Below are 21,302 nucleotides of genomic sequence, written 5' to 3'. Positions count from 1 at the left end.
TTATACATTTATTTAATTTTTTATTAATATATATTTTTTAAATGAAAATATATTAGTTTTAATTAATCTAAAGTAAAATTTTATATTATTTAATAAAAAATTATTTATTAATTAATAAAATAAAATTTTATAGAGATAAGGAGAGTTATCGAAAATATAAAACAACAAAAAAAACAAATCAAGAAGGCTATTCAAGAGTCAAAGAGTATGATTCATAATGAGTTATATAAAAAACTAGAGACAAAAGTTGAAGAAAAAGAACCGTTCAAAATTGCTAAGATGAAAATTAAGAAAAGTAGATATTTTAATGGCACTAAATGCATCAAAGGCAAGGATGAAAGAATTTTAGTAAAAGATGAGAAGATTAAAAAGAGATGAAGATATTATTTTGATAATTTATTTAATAACAGTTTTGAGCATGATATAAGTTGGTTGAACATACCTTTTCAGGATATAAATCGTGTGTTTAACCATAATATCAAAATTTACGAGATTAAAGAAGCTTTGAAAAAGATGGGATGAAATAAAGCTGTAGGACCAGATGAAATCCCAATTGAAACCTGAAAATGCTTGGGTGAAATAGGGATAAGATGGTTGATTGATATTTTAACAAAATTTGACATACCCAAAAGATGCTAAAAGAATGAAAGAAGAACAATCTTGTGCTTTTATACAAGAATAAAGGTGATGTACAAAATTGTTTGAACTATCAATGAGCAAACTTATGAGTCATATGATGAAACTTTAGGAGAGAGTAATTGAATGTGGGTTGTGACGTAGGTTACTATTTTTAAAAACCAGTTTCGTTTATGCCAAGATGCTCCACAATAGAGGCGATCCACCTTTTGAAGTTTTTATTAAAGGGTTTTCAGTGAGAAGGAAAGATTTACATATGGCATTTATCGACTTGGAAAAAATATATGATAGAGTTTCTCGAAAAGTACTTTGGTGGGCTTTAATGAAGAAAGAAATTCTTTTAAAGTACATCATCATAGTTAAATATATATGTGAAGGAGTGGTAACAAATGTGATGATGGTTGGGAGCATGACAAATAACTTCTTTATTACCTCAGGATTGCATCAAGGCTCAACACTAAGTCCTTTCTTTTTTGCATTGGTTATGGATGAACTTGTTGGACATATTCAAGATAAGGTGCTAGGTATATATTATTTGTCGATAATATAGTCTTACTTGCTGAAACTTGTGAAGCCTTTAATACGAAATTAGAATTATAAAATAGTACATTAGAATCTCATGGTTTTAAATTGAATAAATCTAAACCTGAATATATGAAATGCAAGTTTAGTAGTCACAAGAAAATGGGTAATAACGTGATTAAGTTGGATGGTGAGGGAGTACTAAAGAATTGCCAGTTTCAATATTCGAGATCACTTATTCAAAATGATACTGAAATAAAAGTAGATGTCAAACATAGGATTCAATCAGGATGAACGAGCTAATAAAGTGCATCGGGTGTGTTTTATGATTGCAATATGCCTTTAAAATTAAAAATGAAGCTATATAAAATAACTGTAAGGCTTGCATAACTATATGGAAGTGAATGTTAGGATGTTAAAAAACAACATGAGAAGAAAATGAACTTAGTGGAAAATGATGATATTTAGATAGATGTGTAGTAAGATTAGAAGAGACAAAATAAAAAATGAAGAGATTCGAAAAAAATTAGGGATAGTCCGAAATGAAGAAAAAATAAGAGAAAGTCGTTTGCAATGGTTTGGACATATGAAACATAGGCCTAGCTGTATACTAGTTAAGATAATTAAGTTTCTAGATCTAAGAGAGATCAAAACATCTAGAGGTAAACCATGAAAGATATAGATGTAAGTAATAAAAAAGGATATAATGGTTAACAAATTGATGAAAAGGTAGCTGTTGATACAAATCTGTGGTACAAAAAAATCCAAACCACAACTTAACTTGATTATCTTATTTGATTTTTCATATAGTCAATCCCAAAATATAAGATATAAGAGTGAGTGTGTTATTTTGTTGTTTTTGTATATAAATATATATAAGGTACAGGTATGAAGCATGTGCTATATTACTTATTTTGTTTCAGTATCTAATAAAAAATTTAAAATCATACATATCTTCATTCTCATCTCTATCCCAAAATTGAATTTCTCGTCGAAGGAGTAAAATTGACATATTTAAGACTAGCACTATGTAAGCCTAATAAAAAGTAAACTGCTAACACATGACCTAAGGCAAGCCCAACATGTATAGACTTGTGGATATATTTTTAACAAATTTGGGCTTGAATGTGAAGTTGATGTTCAAATTGACCTTAACTTTCAAATGATTGAAGTTATGGATTTATATTATAAATTGGGTATAATTTTTCAACTTTGTTTTAGCTTATATTTTGTTTCCTTATTTATTTATTCATTTATTGATTTAATTTGTATTATAACATGCACATTATAATTAGGACAGTCGTAAAATCATTAAATAAAAATATAAATAAATAATAAATAAGTATAATTTTCTTTATTAAAGTATCATTTTGAAAGAAAATTAATTTTTTCCTATAAAGAAATTAAATCACGAGTGGTGATTTTATTGATAATTCTTATTACATCAGGATTGCATCAAGACTCAACACTAAGTCCTTCCTTTTTTGCATTGGTTATGGACGAACCTGTTGGACATATTCAAGATAAGGTGCTATGGTATATATTATTTGCCGATAATATAGTTTTACTTGCTGAAACTTATGACACCTTTAATACGAAATTAGAATTATAGAAGAGTACATTAGAATCTCATGGTTTTAAATTGAGTAAATTTAAAACTGAATATATGAAATGCAAGTTTAGTAGTCACAAGAAAATGGGTAATAACATGATTAAGTTGAATGGTGAGGGAGTACTAAAGAATAACCAGTTTCAATATTTGGGATCACTTATTCAAAATGATACTGAAATAAAAGTAGATGTCAAATATAGGATTTAATCAGGATGGACGAGTTGACAAAGTGCATCGGGTGTGTTTTATGATCACAATATGCCTTTAAATTTAAAAATGAAGTTATATAAAATAACTGTAAAGCCTGCATAACTATATGGAAGTGAATGTTAGGATGTTAAGAAACAACTTGAGAAGAAAATGAACTTAGTGGAAATGATGATACTTAGATAGATGTGTAGTAAGATTGGAAGAGACAAAATCAAAAATGAAAAGATTCGAGAAAAATTAAGGATTGTCCAAATTAAAGAAAAGATAAGAGAAAGCCGTTTACAATGGTTTGGACATGTGAAACGTAGGCCTAGCTGTATACTGGTTAGGAAAATTAAGTTTTTAGATCTAAGAGAGATCAAAACATCTAGAAATAAAACCATGAAAGATATAGATGCAAGTAATAAAAAATGATATGATGGTTAAGAAATTAAATGAAAATGTAGTTGTTGATAGAAATCTGTGGTACAAAAAAATTCAAACCACAACTGAACTTGATTATCTTATTTGATTTTTCATATAGTCAACCCCAAAATATAGGATATAAGACTGAGTGTGTTGTTTTAGTATATAAATAAATCTTACTTGTTTCGTCTCTATACCTAATAAAAAATTTAAAATCATACATCTCTTCATTCTCATCTCTATCCCAAAATTGAAATTTTCGTCGGAGGAGTAAAATTGACATATTTAAGACTAGCACTATTTGAGCTTAATAAAAAGTAAACTTCTAACCCATGACCTAAGGCAAGCCCAACATATATAGACTTGTGGATATATTTTTAACAAATTTGGACTTGAATGTGAATTTGAGGTTCAAATTGACATTAACTTTCAAATGATTGAAGTTATGGATTTAGATTATAAATTGGGTATAATTTCTCAACTTTGTTTTAGCTTATATTTTGTTTCCTTATTTATTTATTCATCTATTGATTTAATTTGTATTATAACATGCACATTATAATTAGGACAGTCGTAAAATCATTAAATAAAAATATAAAAAACATAATAAATAAATAAGTATAATTTTCTTTATTAAAGTATCATTTTGAAAGAAAATTAATTTTTTTCCTATAAAGAAATTAAATCACGAGTGGTGATTTTATTGATAATTCTTAAGTGAAAAATTTTTTTAAAAATTTTACCAAAAGTTTTAATAGAATTTTTGTAAAATTTCCAAAAATAAAAATTTTAAATAATTAAAACAAAGAATAACAAAAAATCCAATGATGGAATAAAAGTAAAATTATAAATGGCGATTTTATTGAGAAATTTTAGGCGAGAAATTTTTTAAACTTTTACCAAAAATGTTGGTGGGATTTTATAAAATTTTCAATAAGTGAAAGTTTTAAAAAATATTTAATGATTAATTCATAAAATTTGAAAATAGTAAAAATTGTTTAAGTGTGGAATTAAAGTAAAATCACATGTGGTGATTTTATTGATAATATTTAATTCAGTAATTTTTTCAAAAAATATTATCAAAAGTGTTGAAAACATTTAAAGAAATTTTCCAATAAAATATTTTCATCCACTTTTAATAAAATGTTCAAATATGAAACTTTTCAATGATGGAATTAAAATAAAAATTTCACCAAAAATGTTGAAAGAAATTTGAAAAATTTTTAATAATTAAAAATTTTATAAAAATAAATAATTAATAAATTTTCAAAGTAAATTAAATTTTTTTCTAATGAAATTAAAAGAAAAGTAACAAATATGATTTTCTCGAATTTTCTGGATAAGAATTTTTTCTAAATTTTACTAAAAAAGTTGTAAGGAATTTGAGAATATTCCAATTAAAGAATTATAATTTACTTTGATCATGAAATACAAAATAATCTAACATGAAATCCCTTCAAATAAATATGTAATTTTTTGAATTTTTTGATATAAAATAATTTCTTAAATTATATTGAAAATGTAAAAAAAGACTAGAGAAAATTTTCAATATTTAAATACTGATTAAATAAAAATTAAAATTGATAAAAATTTTGTATAGAAAACCACTTGAGCTAAAACCATTTTAGGATGATAAAAAAATTAATCAGTATTATTTTCGAACAATCTCTGTGAAGATGCTAATATTTTTTTCTTATGTAATTATATTTTTGGACCTTATTTTAATTTCACAGATAAAAAATTTGTTTTAATAAATTTTAAATTTTATTAAAAAAGTTATTTTTTAAGTGATTAATCATATTTACATAAAAAAATAATGACAACTTCATATCTTTTTTTAAAGTTTAATGATTAAGTTAATCGGATGAAAAATCATTATGATAATGTTATTTTACGTTCATTAATTGAATTGAATTTATTAATTTTAAAAATTCAATCAATCAAATTTAATTTGATTAATTGGATAAAATTTTGAATTAATCAAATAATAAAAAATTTTAATTTTAATTATATTTTAAAATTTAAAATTTTTGTATATTAAAATAAACTAAATAAAATAATCTAATAAAATATTTAAATATCAAAAATATTAAATTAATAATTCTAATAAATTATAAAATAAAAGAGTCAATTTAATGTATTTTTAATTTTATCTTTGATTTCTTATATTTGGATTACAATTTCGTTAATTTCACCTGTTTGATAATCAAATTAACCGAATTAAATTAATTAGTCGATTAATTTAGTAAAAACCAAAATATTAACACCATGCCATACGCTAATAGATCTATAAGCATAAGGAAAAAAAAATGAAAAAAGAAACATTCCGTAGTTAGACGTGAAAAGTGAAAGGAAAAAGGCATTTCCAATCGAGTAAAGAAAGAAAGAAATGGCAGCAGCGCCAGATCACTTGTTCAATTTGAGGAATAATTTCTATTTGGGTTCGTATCAGGCTGCCATCAACAACAGCGATCTTCCCAATCTCTCCCCCGACGACGCCGTCGAGCGCGACTGCCTCGTCTACCGCTCTTACATCGCTCTTGGCAGCTACCAAGTACCCCCTTTTCTGTTTAATTTAATTTCAAAATTTGCAAATTCTAATACTATTTGTTTTTTGCTTCTCAAATCTCAGCTAGTGATCAATGAGATCGACTCCGCCGCTGCCACTCCTCTCCAAGCCGTTAAATTGCTGGCCCTCTATCTCTCTAACCCTCATGATAAGGTTTATTCTTTTTAGATCTGCCTCATTTTTGTTGTTATAGGAAAGATCTGCCAAAAGAATATGGGGGTTTGATTGAATTATCGCGTTTAGGAATCAACGATTTCGAGCCTGAAAGAGTGGCTGGCAGATCCAGCAATTGGAAACAATGCCATCTTAAGGTTGATTGCTGGAATCGTTTTCATGCATGAAGAAGACTATAATGAGGCTCTTAAACACACCAATGCTGGTGGCACCATGGAACTGTGAGTTTTGTCATTCAACTTCATTTTCATATGTGCTTGCCTTATATTATTATGTCCTCCAAGTCTATTATACTGCGAAACTTGCTCCTTTATTAATGATGTCTGATTCAGCTTCATCTATTCGTGTTATTTGTTCTATATATGTTCAAATTGATGAAAATTTGTTTGTAATGTTACTTCATCTAGCCTGCTTAACAGTCAAAATCTTTTGATCTTTAGGCTTTTCGGTCTGGAAGTCTTAGGCATAGAACAAAAGGCAGGGTTTTTTAGATAGGGTAAGATTACCTTCCATTATCTAGCCTGAGACTAGTAAGGGAAAGTAAAGAAAAAATGGAGAAGGAGCGATTGTGGGTGGTTTGAAATTAAAACTGACAGAATTCCATGTGAATCAGATGAATTAACCCTTATAAAGCCTTGCTGACATCTAAATTCTCTTCTATTTCATGTTGATCCAAAATTACTGGTTGCCTTGTACGATCGTGCTACATCTGGACCTTTGATAATAGAAGCATGCCATTTTTTCGTTTTTCTTTTTCCAGCAAATTAAAACACACTGAAATTGTTACATATACTAGCATTCTTCTGCCAGCTCATTTCCCTTGCCTCTCTATTTGTGGTCAGAGGCAAATTATACTGCTTTCATGTAGTTAAAAGCAAATTCCTTAAATACTGGGCGACATGATCAGATTAGAGAATTCTAGGTATATATCGGCGAGTAAGATGTTTAAAATTGCATGATTTGGCTGGATTTCATTGAATTTTTGCTCCTTGGCACCCACTTGTCTGGACTGACTGCGTCCTTTGAGATATGCCTCTCTAATTCATTCTAGGTATATATCAGACAGTAAGATGTTTAATATTGCATGATTTGGCTGGATTTTATTGAATTTTTCCTCCTAGGCACCCGCTTGTCTGGACTGACTGTGTCCTTTGAGATATGCTCTTTACTTCCATTATAGGTAATCTAGAGTCTTCTATGGTTTCACAGCACAGATTTAGCTGTCACTTCTTTTTCCCTCTCATATCTATAAATCAGAAAATAAGCTATGGAACACTAACACAGTATATGGGTTACCAAAGAACTATGTCAACTAATTAGGCTCTTGTATGTTGCAGGTGATTTCTACCTGCTTACCATATATATTTGGAAAGAAATATATCTGTACAATTATTCATCTTTCATTTGTGTTTAGTTGGTTGAAAATAACATGGAGTGCTTATGCTTTCAAGCTTTTGACTCCCTGTGACCCTGATGCTGAAGAAGGAAAACTTTTTTAAATAAGCATACTTGTAAGTAAAAGCTGAAATTCATGGTAAAACCCCACATATGGTGGTTCTGCATCACCTAATTGTCACCAGCCTTTAAAATGTTTAACCAAACAGCAGATGTCTAGTGCATCTAATTGCTTCAACATTGTCTTTGCAAGTTCTACTTCATTCGGTTGCCCTGATACCCTTAGGGGTCTAATTGGCTGAGGTGCTGCATTGGCTAGCCTCACAATGCCCTCTTTTTGATTAATGTTCAAAGGGATTTTGCTGAAGATAAATAGTAATTTAATTAATTCATAAGCTAGTGACAATACAATATTTTTTGCCTATGCTGTTTTACTAATCTTTTCCCAAAATGAAATTTATATGCACAAATTTGTATGGCATGTTAGCTTAATACAGAACTTCTATTAGAAGAAGTTTTCCTACTTGAACGTTGATGTCAAATTATTCTGTAAAAATCTTTGTACCAAATATACTTACAGATGTGAATTAGGAATTTGTGTCCATTTCCTCTAGAAAATGTGTATGTTACTTCTAGTGAGCCCTCTGAAAAAGATGTCTGTTCCTTCTAGTGACTTTGAGTTGTCCCTTTGACTGCTAAAGCAAAACATCTCAGCAATTTACAAGCAAATTGGAAGCTCTGATGCATCCGGTGAAGTCATTGTGTTCTCTGTTTTCAGGCATGCATTGAATGTGCAAATATTCATTAAGATGCACCGATCAGATTATGCAGAGAGACAGCTGAGGGTCATGCAGCAGATTGATGAGGACCACACACTGACTCAACTTGCAAATGCATGGTTGAATCTGGCAGTGGTATGGAATATTTTTCATTTTAATAATAGTATAAGTGAGAAATCATGGATGGTGTAATGACATGCTATTATACCGATCAGGGTGGTTCTAAGATACAGGAAGCATATTTGATCTTCCAAGATTTCTCTGAGAAATATCCAATGACCGGATTGATCCTGAATGGGAAGGCTGTCTGCTGTATGCACATGGGAAACTTTGATGAAGCTGAAACACTGTTACTTGAAGCACTTAATAAGGCAAGTTTAAACAATGGAAACTTTTGGTTTCTCTAGATTTAAACCTATGATTTGACATTTCTTTTGGTCTTTGTTTATAGCAGCATGAACTGGACTGACTACATTTAATGTGTTTCATGACCATAAATTACTCTCTTTCAGACTTGATATGCATTAAGTTTCAATTGGTGTTAAGTATAACCTCTGAGTGATGTCAAATGATATTGAATTTCCTCTTGGATTTTCCCCGTGTCCCTTGTGTTCCTGTGAAGTTTAAAATTTTGGATTCATCATGACACTGAATATTTCACTCCCAAAGTTTCATTGCTTCATAGCAATAGGGTGGTTCATATCTTTATAATTTTATGTGATAAAGGGTTGTTTGTCAATGGATATAGGATGCAAAGGATCCTGAAACTCTGGCCAACCTGGTTGTATGCAGTCTTCATCTTGGTAAATCATCTTCACGTTACCTAAGGTAAACTAGCAATTCATTTCCTTTATTTTTGTTTTTCTTGTCTTTTCTTTGTTGAACTCTCCCTTATCAGTTTGGAAAGTTGATAAGTTTTGGCAACATTTTAAGTGCTCTTTAAAAGGTTACCAAGCCATGGCAAAAGAGTTCATGTTCAAGAGTTATTCTTGGCAGCTAGATTAATGGATCCAATACCCTAAGATGACTTTCAATTTTTAATTCACGTTAGCATAGTTTTTCTTTCCATTTTTCTATCAAATGTTGTAGAGCACTGCAAAAAGAGCATAATCTGCATCTGCTAGCGAAACTGCAAAGTCCTTTGTCTGGACTGCCTAGTTGGTAACAAATGTTAGGCATGTTTTTAAACTGAGATTCGGCCATTCTTTTCATCAATTTCCATAGTCCTTTATATTTACTGAAGTTTTCTGAAGATATATTATTTTCGTGTATTTTATTTTTGAAATCTGAGGTAAGGCTTGAAAATCTTGCAATTTTTTGGCTTTAGACAAAATGATGTTTGTTGGTGCCGAGCAGAACTTTGCTTATCAATTTGCTGCAAAAGCTGCTTTTCCTGTTAGCCTGTTGCCTTTTTTGCATTTCCCTGTCTCCTTATTATGCATGAAGAAGATGGCAGATGTTCCAACCTTTATCAATTGAAAAGGATCACGTGGACTTTTTCTTTTTTTTTTTTTTAACTTGAGCAAAACAGCCTCTAGACTTTTGACCTCCTTTTTGGGGTGAGGTGTGGTTAGTATTAAGGCAATTCCTCATAACTGATGAATAGACTTTTAAGCCTTGTGCACAGAGACTTTCAATTGCAGTTACCCCTTTTCTTTGAAGAACATATTGAGTCAATATGCAAATTATGCATGGTGCCCGGTGCACACCGCAGAGTTGTGAGTGGTTACACTATAGGATTAGCCTCACCAGATACAGTCAAAATGATCATGTACTCTACGATTGACAAAATATAAGGAAAATTTATTTTGTCCCTGATTATCAAGTGAGTTGAAGTATTTTGCGTGCATAGTGAAGAGTATCTTCTTTTGATATTTGTTGGTTATTCATGTATGCTTCGAAACTAATTATTTCAAGTATTTAAGTTGAAGCAACATATCTGTGTGAATAGGACAACATTCTGGATGTTTTCTTAATCTAAAAATGTAGCTTGCCTGGAATCTGTGCTCCTTTGGTGCTTCAGAATATGACTATTAACCTTAATCCAAACTGGGTGGCTTGAAATTTCAAGCCGTAATTCTAGGTCCTTTTGTAAAGAAACTATGAATAAGTCTTCATAGACTAATTGACTGTGTAGTCATATCTTATTTTCTATGCCCAATCCTAACCTTTGTGATTGATACTAATTTGCAGCCAATTGAAACTCACACATCCAGAGCACATTCTTGTTAAACGTGCATCATCTGCAGAAGACAGCTTCGAAAGAGCAGTGCAATCAGTTGCTTGAAGATGTGGAGTTAGTTTTTGATAAAATGTCAAATGGTGCCGGTTAACAATCGTTATGGCTATTCTTTGGGATTTGTAACCTGCAGAGTATATGATCAGTTTGACGAAAGTTTCAACTTTTAACTTTGATATTCTTTTTGTTGGGTATTGTTGGATAAGGAACATCTTATATTAAATGTTTCCAGGAAAAACTCAAAATGCACCCCTTTTTTTTTCCCTACACTTTTTTTATTTTAAAGTGAAATTATTTAAATATCATTCTCACGTGTTTAGATAATAAATTTTATGATTTTTTGAAAATGAAATTTTCATAAATATTATGACTTTTAGGAAAGGGATTATCGATAAGCTATAACATTTTTCGAAAATGCATTTTGAAAAAGTTATAATACTTTTTTGGAGTGGAAGGTTTTGAAAAATTACAAAGCAATTTAGTTAAAATTTTTAAGAACTGAGTGTAATGAAAAAATTACTATTAAAATATTATAAATTTTTAAATTAATAAAATAAATTTACTTTTATTATTTGGAACTTAAAAGAAAAAAATTTTTATGAGATTTTATTTAAATATTTTACTTTTTAATATTATGAAGAATGATAAAAAAATTATCATTTGATTAATATGTAAGAGTTGAAAATTGTTTAAAACTAAATGCTATATAATTTTATTAAAATTTAATATTTTAATTGATGAAACTCATTTTGATAAGTAAATAGCGAGATTTTTGTGAGAAGTTTAATTTAATTAAACTTATTATAAAATTTTAATAATGATACAAAAAATATTTATTAAAAATGATAAATTTTAAATTTATAAAAAATTTATATTTACTATTTTATCTTTTATTTAATTAAGATCTCATAAAATTTTATTTTTTTCTTAAGATCAAAATAATAAGCGTAAATTTTTATTAATTTTAAAATTTATAATTTTTTAATAATAACCTTTTTATACTAATTCATAAATATTTTAATAAATTCCTTATTTTGTAATTTTTACAAACTTTCAATTTTTAAGAAATACATTTCCGAAAATAATAATGATTTTTTGCAAATATATTTTCGAATATTCGTGAGAAGAATATTTAAATAATTTTATTTATTGCATATGGTTTAGTGAAAACAATGTCTACATTTTTGATGAAATTGTACTGCTGTCAACTTGTTTTAATAAAGGGTACTTCAAAACAAAGGGATCTAATGACTTTTGTGAGAAATATAATCACCAGGATCGGTTAAATCTACATGCTAATCTCTTTGAATGGAAGAAAATAGGAGCAAGAGAATGAATCAAAGCTATACCTGCGCCTGGGCATCACCATATTATTAAACTATCATCATCTCTTCAAAAATACACATATAATGAATTTGTTGCTTCCTATAACTACCCAAATAATGTAATAGCAATGGAAAATTTTAATCCCAAATTTTCCTCTCCTCTTATTTGTTAGAGGTAGAAGAAGCACTGCTCATATCGTAAGCATTTGAAATGTTAATGTTATGAATGATTCTTAAATTATAACAAAACATTCAATATGAAACTTGAATTATGAATCTATTAATTAACGTAATTAGTTTCAAATAATGAAACGTGAAGGATAAATAATCCTTCAATTTTAAGTATCACATTAGTTAATATATTCCTAATTTAGAGACCGCATTAAATATTTTTAAAATTCGTGCAGATTAAACATTTCAATATAATTTAGAGATCATTCGAGATATTATCCCTATGCTGTGACCTACTCAAGAAACCATCAACTAAGAAGCAGTATTGTATCCATCACGATGCGCCTTTTGCCATCTCCATGCAATCTGTAAACTCTCCTGGAGATTAGTAAATTGAGCTGTCCAATTCAGCTCCAGCCTTATCTTAGTTGGATCACTAAACACTTCTGCATAATCTCCAGGTCGGCGGGGAAGATAGTCAACTTTGATGTCAACCCCTGTGGCTTTCTTACATGCCTCCACAAACTCCTTCACTGATCTACCTTTGCCAGTGCCAACATTGTAGATTCCTACTTTACGGGGCGTTGCCTTTTGAAGAGCTTTCACATGAGCATCAACCAGGTCGGTAACATCAATATAATCACGTATGCAAGTGCCATCATGTGTTTTATAGTCTGTTCCCTTGACCTGCAGGATCAGTAAAATTAGAATTTAATAGTACAATATAAAGTTGCTGAATGCCTACCAAGGTGTAGCTTAAGTGGTTCATGGAAATTTTGAGTAATGTCCCAAGACAAATTTACCAAAAAGCTTGAAGGCTATCTTTCAATTGTGCACTGACATCATAGTTGAACCACAAAGGCAAAACCATGACATGTGCAATGACAGGTGTCATAACATTATAATAATTACAAGGTACAAAAACAAATATGCAAGCAGCACATACCATCTACAAAATGCTTGCAAAGGTGATACCAGCAAGAAAAAAAATAATACTATAAACTCAAAGCATCCAGTTCTGCAAAATCGTCATCTACAACAAACTTGTTTCAAGGAAAATGTAGACATTATAAATGTTCATCAAAATTTCCCTAGCAGCTGTCAAACCAAAGAATTATTTATATTTACTTTTGAACCTCTCTATTTGTTATTCACATAGATACCATCAAAACAATTTGATCGAGCCCGTATTAGACCATAGATTTGGTAGCCTTCCTTGCACTTTCTCATGGGCAGGAAAAAATAACAATTCTCAAAATTATCCAATCCTACTTCAGCAATAGTTGCTCGACCTTCAGAAAAGGCTGCTTCTGTTACTTTCCAACTTTAAAAAATTAACAGCAGAACTTTGATACGATCTGAACTTTTTGTAGTGTTCAGAATCTTCCTAAGATCTGTCAAAATGTTATGTAAGTTGCTATAACTAGTTGCTCACTTCTTGACCCCAAGTTCAGCTAGAAATATAAAGCAATCACTGAAGATGAGCAAAGTAAAGGGGTAAAAGGATAGCATACCTTTAGACCGGGAATGATACCACGAGCTGCATCAAAACAAGCACCTGAAATTCGTCCATGCTCACGCAACTCAGGTCTGGGAGCCTCACCTAATCTTCCTTCAGGATCTGAACCGATCACATTGAAGTATCTGAAAGACATTCCTGAAGAATATATGAATTCATAACCATCGGAAAATTTTTGTAATTGTCAAATTTTTAGGAAAAAAAATGAAAAGAAGAGCATGTTCTTGGACAATCAATAATTGTGATCCGAACCCTACACATTGAATATAGGAGGAGGAGTTCCTCGGATTCTAAAAGTTTCACCAACCCTAAATTTGTAATTACAATAAGCAACCTTCTGAGGCTCTAAGTTTCATTTTGCCACTGATCTAGAAATACAAACGGCCAGTGCTACAAACAGGAATCAGTAGCCTAAACCTGCCATGTATATGTCTTATTTTTGCAGCTATTAGCTGGCAGAACAATCACAACTTAACGAATTCATAGCCTCCAATTACAGAAAAATTATGAATGTTGACTTATGTGTACTATTGTTAAGTTACTAAAATTTTGCATGTTGACATAAAGAAAACAGAGAGTAAACAAGAAACCATATCAAGAAAAGGTAAAAAGAATTACCATAATTCTCGAAACTTCTAAAAGTAAACTAAAATACAAACCTTAGGACCATAACTGCCATGTCTGAATTCTTAGAGAAATCCAGGATGATATCTTCAGCCATCTTCTTAGCTTTTCCATATGGATTGATTGGGATCTGAGTTGGTTCAAACAAAGGTCAGTTGCCTGGTGTTTTAACCATATATGCATCAAAAACAAGTTGATAAAGCTCAATCCTTTATTTCGTTGGCCTCAAACGAAAATTTAGAAAATAATTAAGCATAAAACCAAGTTTGCAACTTGCCTGTGGAGTTTCTTCAGTGATTGGCATCTTTTGAGGCTCCCCATATGTGGCACATGTACTAGAATATATCAAAGTCCTAACACCATGAGCAGCCATTGACTCTAAGACCACCAAGGTGTTTGAAGTAATGTTGTGATAATACCTGCACATTGTGGCCAAACACACCATAGAGAACAACAATTTGGAGATTAGTTTAAATATTATGGAATGACATATTTCAAATAATACTAAGTAATCAATCATGCAATATAACATTTCTCAACCACAGATCCAGGAGCCAATCTTAATAGATTCTGATGGATTCAATTCTCCCCTAATTCTCAAAAGCAAAGTTCAATAGATTCTGATAACATTTCCCCTCAGCAACAGGGTCGAAACATATTAATTTCCAATGGAGGAGTTAATGCAAATAGTAAGATGACATGTGAATGGCGATGATGTCGGTGGCAAGTGCCAGTAGTTAAGTGAACAGCAGCAGCAAAACTTTTGTCTGAATAGCACAGTTGGTTAGAAGAAAGCACTCGGAAAGAAAACAACAAGCAAACCCCCTATTCCAAGATCAATTTCTTTTTCATTTTGACTGTTAGGTTAAGAGAACGAAAGGGCACTAGACAATTCTAAAGGCTTTATACACAGAAGTCAGGACGTTATCAAGCATACTTGGTAGCACAAATCCATCTACAGAACCACATAAACAAAATGAATCCAACTTAATTTTCCTTGTGAAATCTAGTGAACTAGAATAGCTCTTCTCTAAACTTCTCTTTTGATGATAAAAGGTTTTTGGCTTCATTTCTAGTGCTCTCACAAATTATGGCAAGTGCAGTTACAGAAACATAAATAATGAGTGAAATTGAATTGACCTTAGAAAATGGTATCTCTGCCATGTAATTTATAAACAAGGATAAGCTTATTTGGTAGGCGCAAAGGATTGCCATCAGCAGCACAAATAAACCATACACTCCTTATACTCATTTCATAGCACTATAACACTGTTAAGTTCTTCAACTAAATAAGCTCTTATCAAGTTATAAATTCTTATTTAGCATAAAACAGCAAATTGAACAATCCACTTCACAGCTCATCTGGCCTATATTAACTCTGCCAATTATAAATCATGAAGGAGACTCACTTGAGAGGATCGAGTGTGCTCTCCCCAACATATGCAACAGCCGCGAAGTGCATTACAGCGTCAAATGCATTTTCTGAAAATATTTTATTTACCTAACTATAAAATCAAGGAAACAGTACCTAACATCCCTGTTTAAATGCATAAAATTTATAATTTAAGGAAATAATCATAATGAATATCACAAAGAGGATACAGCTTTGGCATCCCCCAGATCAGTATAAATGAATTGAAGCCGTCGAGGTTCTGGAAATAATCCTTGTAGAATCTTGATGGCACCTAGGTTTCCACGTGAAAGATTGTCCTGGAAAAGCAGGAACTTCTTCCTTAAAGCCTAGACTAATTATTATGCACAAGCTGTGAAAGACCAGAAAAGGAGATTGTTACATATCCTAAACTAAAAACATACCACAATAGTTACACGGTATGACTCCTTCAGAAGTTGTAAAGCAGCGTGTGAACCAATATAGCCAGCACCACCAGTTACAAGAACATGAGTTATTCCTTCTTCATGTTGGGAGAACTTGAAAAACAGAAGTCAAGAAATGGAAAAAGATGTCAGAAGGTGAAACATTATATAACTTAAAAACAGCCACTACTATAGAAACAGCTGAGCTAAGTTTTCATGTAAAATGGCAGCAACTAAAATTTCATTATGTAGAAGTAGAGATGATATTAACCACATGAAAAGGGAAAAGGCCAAATCCATAATCAAGTGAGCAGTTTGATTAAACTAAGCCTGCAGCAGGAAATGACCACATGCAAAGATGAACTCTTGGGGAAAATGGAATAGGATCCTGCTATAATTGCTGAAGGAACCCCAGTAATATACATCCATACATAAGAACCATCTTAATAAGTGAAAAGAAAAAATCAAATAATAGGAATAGTCAACAATTATTACTATTTGTTCTTCAATTATCAAAGAAATCAAGACATCACCATGAGAAACACATGGCGCAGTATTTTGATAGAATGAACTGGATATTATAGGATCACTGTGCCCCCTATTTTTGTATGTGATAACGAGAACAAATGGTTGCCTCCATTATCAACTTCCTTGTGCATTTTAACTTCAGTATAGCATAATAGAGAAGCAGAAGAACTCCAGATAGAATCAAGTAGGTACCAGACTTGGAGCACTGAAACTTGGGGATTGCTTGAGCATCATAATGCATAAGGCCGTAAGGATTGCTGCCAAAAGGACTTTTCCTAAGAAATTGCTCTTCCTTTTGGGGTTAGGATATTCCATGCCTACATGCAAAACAGGAACAACAAAAAATAAATTCATAGAATAATTTCGTCCAATTTTATTATCACAGCAATGCATTAAAACGTATGCAAGTCATATTCCAAAATCATAAATAACTGAAGTATAAAAGTAAATTTTAAAGATAAGAAAATGCCTTTTTTCAACACTCAGTAACAAATTGTTACCAAAATTTTGAAACTGAAAGGTAAAAAGGAAAATATAATTCAAGAAGTTTCTCAGAAGGAGATGGATTATCATCTTAAGCCCATTCTTACAAAGAAATAAATCAAAATTCACATGAAGAATGGGGAAACTTTAAACTTTTTAAATGAAAATGGCATGATTAAGTCCATAAGCAACAAGACAAGAAAGGGTATCAAAATCATAAGACGAAATTAAGCAGAATGGGATAAGAATTGAAATTGAGAGAAAACCTTACCGGCAAAAGGCTTAGATCTAGTAGACCTTGGCTGGCTTCTTCCTCTTGCAAAATTTGGCATTTGGAAAAAGCCTCTTATGAATTGTGTTAAGCTACAAGCGCCAGAATTTATGTCTCAATTGCAATGACCAAGCAAAGACCCTTACTTGGAAATGCTTTTGTGTCAATGTGCTGCAAAAAACCAAAGCCAAAAACAAAAAATGATTAGCACATTCTGAAATATTAAGAACACAAGAGAGCCATATCAGAATCATAAACAGAAGAATGTAAAACAAAATTCAATAATAAATGGGCCCTCCATCGAATTCTAGGAAAAAAAAAAAAGAAGACACCACAAAAGGTTGAGTTCGAAAAGTACTATTTTTTTTTTTTAAATAGGCAACAAAAAACTCAGGAATTTTTCATATCTTCAATTCAAAATTCTATAATCACAGACAGAAGAGAGCAAGAAATTCAAGATCCAACGTAACCAAATAGCAGTAAAAGAAGACAAAATAAAACAGATGAAAATAAAAATAAAAAACTCATTTACAAGTCTTCGTCAGAGCATGTCTGGTCAAGCATTAACATCAAAATAAATAATCCAAATAAAAATAGATAATTTGATAATCAATCATCCAGAAGAATAGAAAAAATTTCCATCAATGAAATTTGATCATTCTTAGAAAGAGTATGGAATTCAAAGAAAAAAAAAAAAAACAAAAACCAGCCTTTAATTGGCAGCGCCACAAAAGAAAAGAAAAAAAAAGAATTTTACTTGAAAATAAAAACAAAAGAACACCAACAAGACTTTGAACGTGGCCAAAGAAAAAAACAAATTGAGAATGGGAAAGAGCCAAGAGAAAGAGGTTCGACTTGGTACCAACAAAATGATCTAATATCAATTTTATAACACATGCAAATATGCAATGCAAGAAAATTTTGAATAAAAAAAAACCCCACCCAGAATGACTGAAAACGTGAGACAGACAGAGAAAGAGAGGAAATGTACAAAGGATAGGAAAGGTCCCATGGGACGTTGGAATATAAGAGGAGAGCAACAAAAGCAAAAAGATTAATAAGAGAGAAAGATTTGTGATAGGCGGAGTTTTCTTCCTGTCCATGGTGTCAACAGTCAATCAAAGAAAGCAAACAAAACGACGTCATTGTTAAGTAGTAAATAATTTTATATAACAAAAAAATGTTGATTCAAGATTTTTTTTTTTTATAAAAAGATTTTAGATTTAAATTTTATTTGTGATTATTTATTAAAGTAATTTAAAATACATGATTTATAATTATTTATTTTAAATTATTAAATATGAAAAATTAAATAATTTATTTATTTTAAATTTCGAAAACAAAAAAAAATTATATATTATTTAAGAGTTAAATGCTACGATGGTTTATGTATTATATATATTTATATTTTATCAATTTAATAATTAAAAAATAAAATTTTTATTTGGTTAAGTATTTTGATGTTTTAGTTTAATACTTATAGTTAATTTATTTACATGATATTAATATTTAATAAAATTTTGATATGTGATATAAATATTTAATTATTGTTATATTATTTATTTTTTATATTAATATTAATATAAAAAAATTTTAAAAATTATTAAAATATATTTTTTAATTCAAAATTTTAAAAATAAAAATAAAAAGGAGAAGGAATCGAGAAGAAAGAGAAAATGAAAGAAGACAATGGAGAGAGAAAAGAGAAAGAGTGGCATCATCAATCACCCTAAGGTGGATCAAGGCCAGTCCACCTCAAACCGAATCAATTGATGTCAACCCCTTTCGTTTGAGTTTGATTAGCGTCGATCCGTTAAGTTTGAGATAAATCGATTTAAGACTAAACAAACGATCAATTTCATTAATTCGATCGTAAAAATTAAATAATTAGTTTAATATATTTAATTTATTATAAAAATTAAATTAATTGATATATATAAAAAAATAAAAAAATTAAATCAAATTCAAATGATCAATTTCAATATATTTTCTTAGGCTAATATATTTTAATTTTAATTTTTTTATTAAATATACTTATATTATATTATTGGATATACTTATATTATATATATTTTTAATTATTTATTTTGTATTAAGTTAAATATTTTGATGTATTCGATTTATATATTTTAAAATAAAAAAATAATCATTTTAATTATTTAAATAAAATAATAATCCAAATATTCATATAATCCAAATTATTTGACTCAATTTTTCTTAAAAATTTGATTTTTTAAAAATTTTTTTATTTTAACCAAATTTTGCTAAATCCTAAATCAATTCCAATTCAATCCTAAATCAACCATTGACACCCTCTATTCCTCCTTTTTCTTTTATCTTTCTCTTTCCTCTTTTCTCCTCTCTTTTTCCTTATTTTTTCTTTCTGTTTTCTATCATTTTATTTTTTAAAAAATTTTTCTAAAATGGTTATAATTGAACAATTATAATAAAAAATAAGAGGAATCTTAAAGTGTGTTAAGCCAATGGTTTGGTGCCATTTGTACAGATAGACATTTGCTGGGAGCGACAAATGCGGGAACTCAAGTCTCACGAATTACTTGCCAACATGTCAACGTTGCAGTGATTTGGGACCCAAATATGGTGGACCTTACTCCGCCGCTCGTTTTACTTCTGTCTTCTGTTTTTCAATGCCAGCTTACTCACTGAAAAATGAAAGTATTGTACACTTGCAACTCTTTTTTCAAATCGAAGTACTTAAATTTTTTTTTTTCATATTCAAGGACTCAATTAATAAAATAAAAGATAGGGATCAAAATTAAATTCAATGAAAAAAAATTATACAATTTATTCACCAAGCTTTGATTTGTAACAACTACTTCTTTATAAAAATTTTGATTATAAAAATTTACCTATTTGACCATTCAAATATTTTTGTGAAATAAGTTACCAGTCACTATAAATTTTTTTGGATGATTGGGTTTTTTTTTTTTGTGTATATTAAAAATTACTTGATTATCATTTTATTGACACGTTAAATTTATAAAAATAATTATACAATTAACATTAAACAAGACATATTTTTTTATTGATTTATGCAATTAAATTTTAAATTTTGGAGGTTCTTTGGTGCAAAAAATAATAATGTATCATGTATGTAATTTATCGGTAACATGTAAATTTTTATTTTTATGACCAGAAATTAAACTTTAATAATGTCAAATTTTTTTTTTTGTTACATCATAAGGATAAAATTTTAGTACAAGTAAAGAAAATGAGAAAGATCTACTCAAAATCAGACTCTTAATATCTTTTTAAACACTTTTAATCACTAAATCAAATATATATATATATATATATGAAGGATGCCATTAATAGCACCTTACTCAATTTTATGTTTTTTCTTGTTTTAATCTTTTCAAATTTAACAATAAAAATAGTTATTTTGTAAGGATAGAGTTTTCTAAATGGACCTTCAATTTAAGTAATACTTATTTATGAAGTTTAATATTTATATTTAAATCCTCTCAAAATTTGGATAAATTTTCAAGTTCTAACATAGGTCCTTGGACAGGATTACCTTCAATTATATTTGGTCATTTTAAATTTAATGAAATTTAACTTTTTCTTAATCATGTAATGTCACTAATACTTGTACTTTTTTTTGAAAGGCACTTTTTGAAAGGCACCGGTACTTAATCCATACAATTTCATGTCATCCACATGCATGATTAAGCATATCCCGGTCAAAAAAATAAATTTACTTTCCTATTCTATTAAAAAGTGAGAATTTGTCATTTTATATACTTTATTTGATTTGATTATTAACTAACTAAGAGAAAATGGTTATATGCACTTATAAGTCTGCATAATTTATATATAGGGAGAGATCAACTTACATAAAAAAATTTTACATATTTTTTTAACCATTGATTTTAATAAATTTAAAAGGATGAAAGAGTCAAGAAAAAAAAAAGTTAATCTCATACCTAAAATTTTTTAAAATTAATGATTAAAAAAATGTAAATTCATCTCTCTCTCTCTCTCTCTCTCTCTATATATATATA

The 21,302-nt window shown here is 29.5% G+C and overlaps 2 protein-coding genes across 4 annotated transcripts; one reads left to right on the top strand and one right to left on the bottom strand.

Annotated features, from left to right (window-relative positions):
• The first annotated feature begins 5,639 nt into the window (after positions 1-5,639).
• Positions 5,640-10,786, top strand: LOC111278854 (coatomer subunit epsilon-1). Of its 2 annotated transcripts, XR_016343902.1 has the most exons (8): positions 5,678-5,939; positions 6,018-6,107; positions 6,198-6,349; positions 8,302-8,437; positions 8,518-8,673; positions 8,757-8,842; positions 9,051-9,130; positions 10,496-10,555. XR_016343902.1 is itself a non-coding variant. In XM_022865542.2 (7 exons), the coding sequence occupies exons 1-7, from the start codon at positions 5,775-5,777 to the stop codon at positions 10,587-10,589; spliced, it is 873 nt and encodes a 290-aa protein (XP_022721277.1). In that variant the 5' UTR covers positions 5,640-5,774; the 3' UTR covers positions 10,590-10,786. The 2 variants fall into 2 exon arrangements, 1 of the variants encoding a protein (XP_022721277.1); XM_022865542.2 differs by lacking the exon at positions 8,757-8,842 and having other exon boundaries at positions 5,640-5,939; positions 10,496-10,786.
• Positions 10,787-11,850: 1,064 nt separating this feature from the next.
• LOC111278532 (UDP-arabinose 4-epimerase 1) lies at positions 11,851-18,318 on the bottom strand. 2 transcript variants are annotated; one of them, XM_022865127.2, is made up of 10 exons: positions 18,220-18,318; positions 17,278-17,448; positions 16,716-16,840; positions 15,996-16,109; positions 15,783-15,890; positions 15,590-15,681; positions 14,458-14,599; positions 14,216-14,310; positions 13,552-13,681; positions 11,851-12,724 (listed from the first exon to the last, which is right to left on the bottom strand). In XM_022865127.2, exons 2-10 carry the CDS (start codon positions 17,336-17,338, stop codon positions 12,350-12,352), a joined length of 1,242 nt encoding a protein of 413 aa, XP_022720862.2. In that variant the 5' UTR covers positions 17,339-17,448; positions 18,220-18,318; the 3' UTR covers positions 11,851-12,349. The 2 variants fall into 2 exon arrangements, with proteins under 2 accessions (XP_022720862.2, XP_089620579.1); XM_089764453.1 differs by lacking the exons at positions 16,716-16,840; positions 17,278-17,448; positions 18,220-18,318 and adding an exon at positions 16,529-16,666 and having other exon boundaries at positions 12,126-12,724.
• Positions 18,319-21,302: the final 2,984 nt, after the last annotated feature.

This window comes from Durio zibethinus, chromosome 8 (genome assembly GCF_047325235.1).
Source record: "Durio zibethinus cultivar Kanyao isolate XHJ-2024 chromosome 8, ASM4732523v1, whole genome shotgun sequence".
NCBI lineage: Eukaryota > Viridiplantae > Streptophyta > Magnoliopsida > Malvales > Malvaceae > Durio > Durio zibethinus.
Note: the sequence above shows the minus strand (reverse complement) of the source record. Positions and strands in the feature narration are given on the sequence as shown.

Coding starts and splice junctions, on each gene's coding strand:
- LOC111278854 (XM_022865542.2), top strand. CDS start 5,775: ATGGCAGCAGCGCCAGATCACTTGTTCAATTTGAGGAATAATTTCTAT. Junction 6,108..6,197: donor TCTCTAACCCTCATGATAAG/GTTTATTCTTTT, acceptor TATCGCGTTTAG/GAATCAACGATTTCGAGCCT. Junction 9,131..10,495: donor TCATCTTCACGTTACCTAAG/GTAAACTAGCAA, acceptor ACTAATTTGCAG/CCAATTGAAACTCACACATC.
- LOC111278532 (XM_022865127.2), bottom strand. CDS start 17,338: ATGCCAAATTTTGCAAGAGGAAGAAGCCAGCCAAGGTCTACTAGATCT. Junction 15,682..15,782: donor ATCTGGGGGATGCCAAAGCT/GTATCCTCTTTG, acceptor TTTTATAGTTAG/GTAAATAAAATATTTTCAGA. Junction 12,725..13,551: donor GTATCATTCCCGGTCTAAAG/GTATGCTATCCT, acceptor CTGATCCTGCAG/GTCAAGGGAACAGACTATAA.